Source organism: Chironomus tepperi, unplaced genomic scaffold (assembly GCF_022539635.2).
Source record: "Chironomus tepperi strain 1889 unplaced genomic scaffold, CSIRO-AGI_Ctep_v1 contig_174, whole genome shotgun sequence".
Classification (NCBI taxonomy): Eukaryota; Metazoa; Arthropoda; class Insecta; order Diptera; family Chironomidae; genus Chironomus; species Chironomus tepperi.
Window position 1 is genome coordinate 131,158 of NW_027226296.1, and position 13,868 is coordinate 145,025.

The following is a 13,868-nucleotide window of genomic DNA, read 5'->3' on the forward strand; positions in this document are numbered from 1 at the left end:
AAAAATTTAAAAAATTTGATTAATAAATTCCTCATCTTTCATTTTAAAGCATAAATATAGAATCAATACTGTAATAAAAATACCTTTAAAGTGAAATTTTCATACAATTCCTTTAAAAATTGAATTATTTTTTCACCGAAAAGTTATAAATAAGATTGATCCCCTATATCTCTTTGTAAACATCCTTAAGAACTTAGATTTCTGTATCGCTTGATTTATTGTTATATATGAAACCCAAAATGAGACAATTTGTTCAAATTGTCAACAATCTGGCTGTCTGAGGAGTTACTGAATAGCACATACAAGTTATTTGATCCAAAATTCGACTTCAGTTGGCGTGACTCTGACTTGATCACAAAATCCGGTTTAGATGTCAAAATCACGGTCATCTAGTTTCGGATTTTGGATTGATCATCAAATTTGTGTTACGTGGGTTTTACTTAATAATTTTTAAATTTAATTAACAAGAAGATAGACTAAATAAGCACAAAACCCGCCAAATTATGGTTTCAGCATGTAATCGCTGCAAGATCAGTCACAACCAACTCTAATTTCCAATAAACGATAGCAATTCCCAACAAAAAAGCTAGTCAATCCAACAGGAATCCCAAAAATTGCGCTCCATACCCAAACAACCCAAAAATTCCATCCCATTCCTTACTGACTTCAAAAATAACTCACATAGGAACAAAACAACATGAAAAAAAAATCCCGTACATATTTGTTTCGAAACATGAATGAATAAATAAAAAATCTAAAAATTGGAAGTATTAAGCCGGCATTTTTCTGTGATTTGTGCGAATAAAAAAATTCTCAAAAAATCGGATGCAAAAAAAGTTTAAGAGACAGAAAAATTTTATTATTTTGCCATGTTTTCGATAATGCTTACAATTCTATTAAAATTTCTTGCGGCTATATGCATGTGCAAACAAATTTTATGCACGGACATGAAAAAAAATTTCATTTATGCAACGAGCATCAAAATTATTTTCAAAAACTGAATAAATAATGCACAAAAAAAAAAATTTTAATTGAAAATTCGCTTCGTGCTTTTCGGACGGATTACGATGAGACCGCTTGAAAGGCACTCGACATTATTATTATTGGATATGCTAGAAAAAAGTCATATTGAGAATTTTTTTAATTAAATCACCAATCAATTGTGATTGTGGCAAGTTCCAATTACATAATTTCATCATAAAACTAAAATTTTCAATTATAAGTAATTGAATCAGCTTTCTGGGAACTACAAGACATTTAGATTTCAATAGAATTCACGAAGTCAAATTTGTAAATTTATCAATGAGCAAACAATGACGTCGATGATACTGTGGATTCAATGAATTTACACAAAAAAGTACTGAAAATTGAATATTTTTGTTTCTACTTTAAAAACCTCTTTTTTTGCTCAATTTAAATGTTTGCGTAGCTGCTTATCGTCATTCTCGGCCGCCATTGACGGTCTCGTAGATTTTGCCACATTTTGGCTTGACTTCACTATCTTTAAACAGCTTCATTGAGAGTTTTAATGAAATCAGACTTGAGTCCAGATTTGACCCAGAGCCAGGTTGCCCTAGGGCTCGATTTCGGCTATTTCTAACCCATGTCCTTAACGTGATTCTCATAATCGTTGCCTTTAGCATACCCTTTCACTGACTTTCCTATTCATCTTTCCCTCACTTAATTCAAAACCCTTTATTTCCCATCTACCTTACTTTCTTCAATTTAATTCAATAAAATTGATTGAATCTAGTAGAAATGTATAAAAAATGCACAACTTTAAGACAGATAAAATAATCTCAAACAGCCATTTATTTCATTTTTATCTTAACTATTTCAATCTTCTATGCTGCAACCTTCTTAAAAGATATTCTCACTTTTTATTAGCAAACATAAGTCAGCAAATAAGAAAAAATGCTTCAAAGAAGATTTGGAAATTCTTTTTCTGATGTGGCAGCACAAAAGGCACAAAAATAGAAAGTGGAAATAAGAAATTTGTGCCAAAAATGCTGCCTTGGGTTTTAAATATTGGGAATTTCTTGTGTTAAGAATGCTGAAAGGGTTGGAATGTTGGGGATTAAAGGGGGTTGATTCAAAATGATGTATAAGGAGATCTAGATGTGAAATTCTTGATCTTGGTCACTGTCTTGGAAGTATTTCAGGGTTGAGACTACTGGGAAGTTAAGGTACTACGATACTAATTTAATGGCAAGTCGTGAGGCATGGGTGCAGTCATAAAAGCGTCAAAACTCCATTTTTTGGACAAACACCTTCAATTTGGAAGCCCTGACGGCTGATGGAATTTGCAGCAACGTGTTGTTTGGGGTATCAGTGTGTTGGATTCAGTTTGTAGGAACAAACAACACTTGACTAGACCTATTCAATTACCTCGCCAATTTATATCAAAAATCACTTTTCCGCCCCCAAAAAAATATGAATTTCACCATTTATTTCCATTTTTCCTATGAATTTTCTAACAATCATTCAAAATAACAACCTCAGCCTATGCTAGCCAAACCAAGTATTCACAAAGCTTGCAGAATCTCATTAAAAATTCAAGCCATACTCAACAAGGTCAAATCTGATTCACGTTAATTGAAATTAAATCAACAATTCTTCTTACAGACTGTTTAGGAAATTTACAAGACTTTATCAAAGTTCGTCGAGTTCTTCTTTGCATTAAGATTAACGCAGCAAATTTACAAATTTTAATTTATGTTGCGTAAATATTTATTGAATTTTTCGAAAAGCCAAAAAGTTTTTGCGATTCTTCTTTGACCTTTTTTTTCGTGAATGAACAGCACACAAAAAGATCAGATTCACGTAAATTTAAATAATATAAAATGTCAAAAATTTTGTTGGAAAAAAGGACGAAAAAAAGGTTAATTTTATTGTAGTCTTCAAAAGAGGAAGCTGAACGTACGTTGAGATTGAATTGTTGTGATTTTCATTAGTTTTATTAAATTTCGATGTCAAATGTGAGTTCAAAGGGGACAGTCAGGTGTTAGGTAACGAGAAAAATCAACTTATTGACCCCCCTAACCTCTCTTTGTAACAAATTGGATAGAATGTCTTACAATGTATGATAATTAATGTCAAAAATCCCAATCAACCCTGCAACCCCTTGTAATAGTTGAACGACCCCAAGAACAAAATTGACTTTCCACCAATGCATTCAACTACAAATTCCATCGATTTCAAAATACAGGAAGCACTGCACGTGCTACATTTGTCATTGAATTACCTCTAATCTCACTTGATGTGAAGTCTTTGAAGGAATTTCAAGCTTAAAAATAAAATAAATACTTCTTTTGGATTTCATATCCACGTGTAGAGTTACTGAAAGGAGGATTATCACATATTTGCGCAATTTGCCCAGAAATTCAAAAGAATGTCTTAATTTGAAGGAGTAAAAATGCTTTGAAATCCTCAAAAAATAAGGAAGAGATTCTCGGAAGGAAAGTCGAGGCTGTCATTCAATGTCTTATCAATTTTAACAGATTCAAGTACCTGTAAAATACACAGCACGTGTGTGCTGTTTAGCTTCTTTTTGTTGAGTTTCTAATTAAATTCTTTTTTTTTTTGTGATTCCACACATGTATGCAAGGCGGTTGTGATGTGAAGAAGCAGAGAAAATGATGAGCTTGAGGCTTTAAATTGTGTGAAATTATAGAACGTTTGCTTGATGAATTAAAGGGAATTTTTGAAATTGTGTAACTAACTAGGATGTGTTTCTTTTTGGTAATAGCTTTTGCTCGTAGATTGCTCGTAGAGTAAAAGTCAAAGCTTAGACTTTCAGCTGCAGAGCTTGAAGTTGACAGGAATTTTGTATGGAAAATTCGGATTGAATCGACTGTCTGAAAGGTTTATGGCATCAAATAGTCATAAACTTGTGTTTTAGGTCGACATGACTCTGTTTTAGTATCAGATTCATCAAAATCAGTCTCAAGCTAGAGTCATGCATGTCAAGGGAGCGTATTGTACATTTTAAAGTCGAAAATCAGGAACCAGGCTGACGTCAGATCAGTTTGAAGTCATAATTTGGCATTAAACCAGCACTAAGTCAGCACAACGCTGCCAAAATGTCTCATTTGCTACGATAAAATTGAATTTGGTCCCAACTTCCTTTGGAGTGTCAAAAATCGAACAATGGTTGATATAATGAAACATATCACAATAATATAGCCATTTATAGCAACAAACTCTTCAAATACCCCCAAAAAAAGTTAATTAAATTATTTTTCCACACCACAATAAACTCAATTTAAAAGCCACAATGTTCCCTCCAATTTCAAAAGACTCAAAGTTAAAAACAAAGTTAAAACTTGAAAAGTCATTCAAAAAACAACTCCAATATTCTCAATTGACTGCTCCTTGGTATAAATTCATGAACGTGCCTCTCATTTTTGTTCCGCTTAGTTCCACATCCACCCTTAGCTTCTTTTTCCAATTTTCTCTGTTTCAAGTGGTAACATGAGAAAGAAAAACATTTAAATATTCAATTATCAAGGAAATTTTTGTGTCTACATCTCCCAACCATTCCACTTAGATTTGTGAGAATTATTCTTGTATTTTTGAGATGGAGGCAATGAATAGATTTGAATTCTACGAATAAAATGCTTTACTTTTTGTAAATATAAAAGGCGGTTTTACACAATTGTTGATCGAAAGTAAGAAGCAATGAAAAAATAAAACCAACAATTACCTTAGGAACTTAACATTTGAATTATTTTACAATTTTTGACGTCAATTCGGTGTAGAAAATGTTAAGCTTAAAGTGTTTTATTGTTTTCTGGGGATTTTAAATTGGAGGTTTTGATTGAAGACGTTGATGGAGTGTTCTATGAATTGGAACTTGACATTTGAGGACTTGTTTGAACCTTCTACGAGCAGTCAACCAGTTGCTAGTGATAAAATTGACGTTTATGGAAAGCGTCCTGGTTTAACAAGTTTAAAGCTAAAAATACGGTCGATTAATCGCAATTTTGGTCGAATTTTGATAAACATTGAGCCAGGGCTTAATTCAGAGCAGTTACATCCTAAATAAAATGTTTAAATATCTAAACTGAATTGAATCCTGATTTAAAAGTCATAATTTAAAAGTATTCGTGACCAAACAGGTGTTAAGTCAGATAAAAATCAAATTTAACAGTTAACTAGTGACCAAGCTGGCGCAAAATTGTCCTTAAGTCATGTTTTGTCTGATTTCAATCTGATATTCTCAATATCAACCCCATTCAGCCATCAAGCCTATTTTTCAAAGCCTCATTTCGACATCAGCAGCACTTTTGTGCTCCATTTATTCAAAGAAGTCAAATAATTTTGACAAACACCATATTTCATATTCTAACAAATTAATTTAAATTACCATAATTATAATCCTCATCAAATATTATTCATAACTAATTTCATAATGACTTTCTAATTAGTTTTCATAATTAAATCATTTTAATGAAACCCATAAATCTCTAATTCTTCTTACTATCTGACATTTAAGATTTTAATGGTTTTCTTTTGTCATACATTAATCGGATGTAATTTCTCATGACTAGGAAGCTTTATGTTAGCCACGGGAATGGCATTAGTTGGTTAATTGATCCAAAATCTGGCACCAGGTTGGGTTGACTTTAGTATGTTGGGGGATTTAAGCCGAATCCGGTCCTATGCCAGAGTTACGGTTTAAATCCCCCGCATGTTAGATTCACGGAGACCTGGTTTCAGATTTGGGATCAATCAATCAACTTGTGCTCTTCAGACCTCATATTGAGGTGTGTTCGGCGGAATTAGCTAGTCAATATGGAAAATTCCGCGAATTTTCAGATTTTTTCCCATTTTTATCCTAGATGACCTAATAAATAAATCACTATAATCCAGCATCCACTTCATTAAAATCTCCCATATTCCTCTAAACGAACTCAAATCTTCCATATTGTCATTATTCATTCAAGTTCTCTTCATCCAGGCAAAAGAGCAAGGATGAACGTGCAGAAAATAAATGAAAAAAGAAATTCGCGTCTCATCATTATGAAGAAGAAATGTGATTTTTTGTTACAGAAGGGAAATGATGGCACGACGGAACGAAAAGAATCAATTATTCAAGCTTCCTGCATTTTTTGGGAAGCTTGAATCATTTTTAGAATGTTAAAAAATTTATGTGATTTTTCAATTAGAACTTGATTCTTTTTATAATTTTTTAATTGAATATTGAGGCATTGAATTGCCTTAAACCTGGAATCAGCCTCCATACCAACCAAAAATAGTTCACTGCCACCATTCAGCAGCACAGAAAAATATGAAAATAACTACGCAATATTGATCGCAATACTTATGATTGAGATGGAGGTAAAAGTCAAAGCTTTGATTAATTCTCATTAATTTTGTGCTTTATGTATTGAATGCGAGCAAAAAAACTAGAGCGTGGCAAAATTGGGGATAAATTGTATTGAGTTGACATATTGCGAGCTATTTATCTTTACGTGAAAAGCCTTTCTGTTGGCTTTTTGTATTGATTATTGATTAAAATTGATTTTGATATTCTGTTGTGGGGTAATTTTGTTTATAGGCACGTGGTGGTGCTGTAGAGCAGAGATAGAGGGTACTATAAGTGCTATAGGGCAGAGCTAGTAGCTAACTAGAGTTTAAGACTAAAAGCCACAGTTTTTGACTTATTATACAATTTTAAATCATCTATTAAAGCTCCATTCCAACTCAAAATCATGAAAAATTGAAAACAATCTGTCACATTCAGTCTACCTCATTCTCAAGAGTTAAAAGTTATAATAAAGTCACAACTGCCACCAAGGTCGATCAAAAAATAGAACTACTCAACAAAGATTATTGCTGCATATTTCTTCATAAAGAATTAAAAGTAAATGTCACAGAAAATGAAACTTTGTTGACAATTGACGTCATGTTGATTACTATAGCAACCTGCTACTTGTTTTTGTCAACAACTTTATTTAAAAATATAGCACTGATAGTTTAGTTCATTCATAAGAAGTAAAAGTTGAGTAAAAGTAAGTAGACATGAGATTAGAATTTGAATTTCATTGGAAATTGCTGAATTTGTTGATAATTTGTTAGGGACTGGTGCTTATATTGGTACAGAATAACGTCATAACACCATTTGATGATGACGTCGTCTTAAGACATTGATCAAATAGCATCATGACGCCATGAAGCATTTAAACCGTCATTGACAAGATGTGTCGCTTGAGTCTTGTAGCAAATTCTGCTGACATATCAAGCAAACTTGAGGATATTATGAGAATCCCATGTGCTTCAGAGATGCGATGAAGACACCCAAAACCCCATCTTGACCAACCCCATCCATCAACCTGATGAAGACACCCAACTTCTTCCTAAATTCGATACATTCCCAATAATTTACCATAAAATACATTCAGATCAAAGCAATTTCAATACATCTCTGTCACCAGCTACAATAGTAATTTAATCAGATAATTTTGCATCTAATTTTTGTTAAACAATTGTTAATAACAGTCTGTACAACATATAAGATGAGATTATACATGAACATTAATTAATTCATGGAGGAGGAACATGAAGAGAAAATTGTTGTAAATTTTAGAAGCGACTAGGAACAAAACATGATAAAATTTTTGTGATTATTTCTTAGTAATTGATTCAAGCATGTTCAATATGTAGTTAACAAAATGCACAATATTGAATAACAAGTCAGACGACATCTAATTATGCTGAAAATGTACATCTATCTACATACAATTCCCCAGTCACCATAAATATTAGTTTAAGTTTTTTTTGCTATAAATATCAAATTAAAACAACCTGCATCATCATATATGGAGCATCCATTTCCTCATTTAATGTTTTCTCATATGACGTTTCAGGAAATGTTGGCGGTAAGTCGTTTACGTCTTTTATATTAATAACGATTGTCGTATGATTTTCATTTAAACTATCCGATGCAACCAATGTAAGTATGTACTAAAAATAAATTAAAAAAAATGGAAAAAAAATCATAAAATAATAATAAAAAATAATAATAAAAAATTCAAGTGAAATTTGATTCATTTTTGATGATAAAAATAATGCAGAATCGAATATCAAAAAATGAATTGTATTTTTGCTGGAAAATAAAAGTATAATTGAAGAGATATTTGAAGATATAAAATAAAATTGAAATTAAATTAATATCGTATAATTAAATACAAGGATGTGTACTTGATATTTATAGAGAATATAATAATGTATAAAGAATTAAGATTCATATAGATACGATAATTGGATGTATAAAAGTGTCTGACACTCTAAATTCTGTTCGAACAGCTTATAAGTAGTTATAAACTAGCTTGGGTAGGTGACAGTACCCGATTAAAAGCATTTTGTAACTAGTTAAAGATATTTTTTTGTCCGGAAAGCATACGGAGTAAAAATGACCAAAAATCCAAACTCAGACAAGCATGACTCTAGGTATTGTCCAGATTCAATGAAATCCAGGTTAAGACTAGAGTCAAATCGTCCTAGGATCAGATTTTTGGCCATTATAACGCCGTGTACTCTCCGGAATTGTAATTATGTAATTATGAGAGCTTTAGTATTGATCAGAGCGCGAAGTTGACTCAAATTTAGGATATAAAAGACCCCAAGTTGACAAAAATACGTTGTAACTAATTAATGGTAAGTTAATGTCCAATTGACGACTAGTTTTGACGTATTTTTGTCAATTTGGAGTAGATTTTATTCCCTATAAAATTCGAATCATCTTCCAGCACTGGTAGAATACATTCTGGGCGACATTAATGAAGAACGTTCCGCTACGGAGCTATAAAGGTTCCGTTAAACCTCTTTAATCATTACCAAATGGATGCAGTCTAATTTTAACGTCCATATGACTGATAAATGAGGTATCCTTGTTTAAGGATGTAATAAAATTGGCAGCATCATTTGAATAAGTTTAAAATACCTTTAAACCGATTCTGTAAGTTACAATTAACAATTTCCAACAATTATTCAGCTTATTCTGCCCGAAACCATCCGAAAAAATTGTTTCATCACCAAAAATATTCCCCTTTAATCTACAAACTGCAATTTTCGAATTGCTATAAAAAATTAATAAAATTAAATAACATAAAATATTTAAAATATCGAGTTGAAAGCACCCCAAAGGCATGTTGTTCAATTAAATTCATATTTTAACAACGTAACTAGCACTTGAAAAACTTTTTTTTTGTGTGTGTTGCACATTCATTGTTGGCTTTTTAATTTAATTTATATATGTATTTATTTATTTATTTATTTATGTGTTACTATTCTTCTTTTCATTATCTTTCACAGTGCCAAGTGCAAAATTTAATTCTCGTGGGATTTTTGTTTCCATTTTTCTGCTGAATACTTGAGGGTACAATGATAATGCTATTAATTTATTGTGAATTATTATCATTTTTTTTTTGTGTGCTAAAAAAAATATTTTACATTTAAATTAAAATGTTGAAGATTTTGAGGATTTTTTTTTATTGAGGTGCAGATGCTTTAGGAAAATAAATTACATCAAACGTTTAGAATGAGGAATTTTGAGGCTTAAATTGTGGAAAATGCTTTTTAGTATTTATGAGTAAAATGAAATATTTTTGACTATTTTTGAGTGAAAAATTGAAGAAAAATGCTTTCAGTTTGGGTGAAAAATTCTATAAACAAGAGTTAGACACATGCCGTAGTTATTGAAGCTTTCTGGCTTCATGACAATACTTGAAGCTTTATCTAGGAAAGCACACAATGTAGAACTAGCCGAAAATCCGTCCCAAACTGACTAGACTCTGACCTGAGATCGAATTTCATTTCATCGAACCTGGTCTAGGGTTAGAGTCACTTTAGACTGAGACCAGATTCACGCAGGCCTAAAGCTAGAGTCAGACAGGATTGATATTAAAGTCACGCTTATTTCTACACCATCTGCCTTCCGGATATCAAATATCAATTACATATTTCTGTCTTAATTACGTCTCATCATGTAAACTGAATGAAAGCCTCATCAAAGCTATCATCTTTCCTAGAATTTGTACTATATTAAGCCATAATAAGCCTCCACGTGGCAGATAAAATAATTATTGTCATAGTACGAACTACGATACGCATGTAGTTCGAAGTGTTTCCATGGAAATTAAATATTTGTGATTAAAGCTGTTGTTAAATTAATTATAAAATTAACCGCAAAATATGACGCTACTGAAGTTAGTTAGAGGGTGTTTAAGAGGAATTTTGTGATTTTGTGTATCAGCACTTGATGAACTTGTTCTTGAATGCCACATAATGTAGTAAAAATTAGGAAACGCTTGGATATTAAGAAACGGTTAATACATCATTTTTAGATCTTCCCACTTGAACGTAAAGCTTTGTAACAGAATCAGAAACCTAAATTTTGACTCTGTAGCAAAGTTGTGATCTTCTCCTGCCCTTCCTTCTTCCTCAACGTTAAGTAATTTCCTATTTGATTGCTAAAATTGCTTTATTTGGTCCCAATTCAGGCTCTATCTATACGTTCATAAAACTTAGAAGGGGAGGTGGAAGAAAGGGGGAATTGAGGCAGTCGAGAGGGGGATGATAAGGAGAAGAGAGGCGAAAAGAGGATGAATAAGTAGGGCTGATATAATTTTCAGAGTTCAAATTTGGGTTCAAGACTTCAAACTCAAATTTACTCTTGAAATTCCAAGTATTCCAAGTCGCAAAATATATTAATATTTTTCCTCATAAAACATAACATTTTTCACACGTAAATGAATTCACAAAAAAAAAGAAACCACAAAACATTATTTTGTAAAAAACCAATTTAAAAGAATTCCACGAACTCCACATGCATCTCAAATAAAATAAAAAACGCAAAGATAAAGAAAAAAATTGGTTTAATTTGTTCATGTGTAAGTGTTTTGGCATATTTGTTTGTAAAATAAAATTTGTGGCATAAAGCCACAGCAAACAAAAAACAAAAGCTCAGAAAAAAGGCATTAATTGATGGATATTTGACAAAGACCTGCAAAACACGTTTTGGTAAATTTCTATCATCTTCCTCTGTGATTTGTGTTCGATACGTTGGACGTTCAAAGACGGGTGGATTATCGTTGACGTCTTTAACATGAATAACGACTGTGGTGTAGTTTTCTTTCAAGTTATCAGATGCTGCCAAACGTAGTTCGTACTACGTATTTTTATTTTATTTTTTCGTGAGCATTAATTTAGTTTTTTTTTTTGGGGAAAAATAGAAATTTATTGATACATTTTGTTACCTTATTTGTGTCACACAGTTATATAAGTTAGAGATTATTTCATTTAGTCAATAAACAACTCAAAAATAAATCTATAAAATTATTGATGTTTTCAACATATATATTGTGTTGACTAGAATAGCACAAGTCGGTTAATTGATCCGAAATTCAGGTCGGCGTGACTCTGACTTGGTGTCGGATTTGGTTTAAAGTCCAGCATCATGTCAGAGTTACGTAGGCTCATAAATTAACCGATTAATGCTATTTAAGTAAGTAGTTTTCTGCCATGAAATAAATAAAAAGACTTCGAATTTTGCTTAGAATGCTGTAAAATATTGAGGTGTTACCCTCAACTCATCTCCCCATTTTGGGCAAAGGCTTCAATATTCTGAGGTTCTATGCAAGATTCAGCTAAGAATCGTTGTCCTGCAGCTTTTGATTGTACCTTATAGTTCATCTAAGGCTGTAAACCTGGAATTTAGAACAAACTCTAGGCTTTTTGTGAACAACCTCGACTCGAGCGTATACAGAGGGTGTAGGAGGATCAGGGTCTCTCTGTCCTGTCTCATTCACTATACCAAATATTCCTCGATCATATCCACTTATGCATTACTCCCAAAGAATGATACTTTCCATATTAATCGAATTAAGAATCATTCCATGAACAATATTTGAAATTAAATCCATGCTTTCTCCCAATTTCAATTGTTATCAATTCTTGTTGATCTTCCATTTGCAATATATTTTCCTCCTACCCATCTCACTTCTTCTACTCCATTCATATTTTCATTAAATAAAAAAATCCATAAAGTTGCTGCTGCAGTGGGAATTGCAGCACAAGACAATGCACATTATGAATCATCTAATCGACTTTCAGTATCGCTTCCTTTTTTTTGTGCTTCATAAAGTTCTTTTCAAGATTTCATGTATTTTGTTGCTCATTTTTTTGTCGGTTCTTTTTGTTTAAATATTTGAAAAATCAAGTTTCAATTTCAAGTCAATGGAATGTTCAATTCAATATTTGTATTTGCTTAAAAATCAATTTTTAAAGGAACGAGAACCGAAAAGAAAAAAATTCTTACGACTTTATTTTCCATCTGAATTAATCCTTATATGAAACTTGTATGAAAGACGCCAAGGCTAAAGCCAGCTAGTATCATAATCATATATCACATACCATATAGTTGAAATAAATGAAAGAAGGAAGTTTGAAAAGGGGAAATTGAAGAGATGGAAGTGGATTTGATGCGCTTTTTAAGGGATGTAGGCATTGTTTTGAGGATTTGATGCCAATTTAGGAACTTATTGACAGCTTGGCATTTCAAATGACCGGTTCTAGGATCTCAAGTTGCCTAATTCTTAGTTCACGTCATTTAAATGCTACTGGTATTTGAGCCCGAGAGTTCAACATCCACCCTAAGTTTTATGATCCACAAGGCTAAGCCCGAGCAACATAACTGAAGAAGGAAGCAGGAAAAGCCTTCAAGACTCAGTTAAAGCTTCTTTATCAACACTAAATGGAAGCGGCCTCTTTGTAGATCCCAAACGGAAGCCATATGAATGGATGGATCCTCGCCAGAGCCTATTTCATTTGGTTCACCCGGTCAGTGACCCACCAAGGCGCTTTTACTTCCCCAAAAAGCAACAAAAAGTTGATCATAATGTACTTTATTTTTGGCCTTCTTCTTCATCTCCTTCCCATTCTCACATCTCACTTAGTTCACCATCTAATTTACGAGATTAAAGGAAATATTTCACTTTTTTTCTCTTTCTCTATGAGACAGCAAGAAGCTGCTTTGAGCGAGCTTTATTCTTTTTTTGGCTTAAAAATTTTTTTTATTCTATCCTCTTTCATTAGGTGCCATTAATTAAAGCAGCAGCACAACTTTTTTTTTGTTCATATGTTTTATACATTTTTTTTTATCGCCCTTCGGCCATAAACTTGCTTAACATAGAGCAACGGAGAGTTTGTTCTTTGTGCTTCATGAAAAACATTTTCAGTGAAATAGTTTTTTATAGAGTTTTTTTGATAATATAGAATGGAAGTGGGGTGATAAGGGGTTGAAGATCTAGGTTAGTATGGACTTATTTTGAGCTGTATTCAATATAGTAGATGAATTGTGGACTGTTAAGTGCTGAATCTGGCATTTTTTCATTAGGATCGATCAAATGTGATCTCAAGATGACAGTTTGGCTTATGACTAAACATAGGTCTAGATGATGCCCAAGCCACAGAAAAAGCTTTTATGGCACTGCAAGTGACCTTTCTCAAAGAGTCTCAATTTGCCAAGCAACAGACAGCGAATGAGCAAATCACTGTCGAATCTATCTAGAGTCTTCATAAACTCCAAACACAAGTATGTCTCTAAATGTGCTAACTTCAATCTAAAATGAGAACCAAGCACTCGAACAGTACATAGTATTTGCTAGGGAGCCGAAGTATTGGCGGATCAACGTTTAGTTGTCCTGACAGCACCATGACGGCTGAATCGACACATTTTTAAGGCAATGAATACAGTTTACCACATTATGCTGCTAGTTACAGTCTTTTCCAAGCCCTAAACTCTTATATCCCTCATAAACGCAGTACAGCAGAACACTAACTTCATTAAAAGTCATCGTGCAACA

The 13,868-nt window shown here is 32.6% G+C and overlaps 1 protein-coding gene across 1 annotated transcript in view; it reads right to left on the bottom strand.

The window, feature by feature from the left end:
- Window positions 1–13,868, bottom strand: part of CadN (neural cadherin) — a 122,850-nt gene that overhangs the window by 29,239 nt on the left and 79,743 nt on the right. Inside the window, 1 exon segment of the mRNA XM_070638485.1 lies at window positions 11,009–11,173. Within this exon segment, the coding sequence (XP_070494586.1) occupies window positions 11,009–11,173 (165 nt within the window).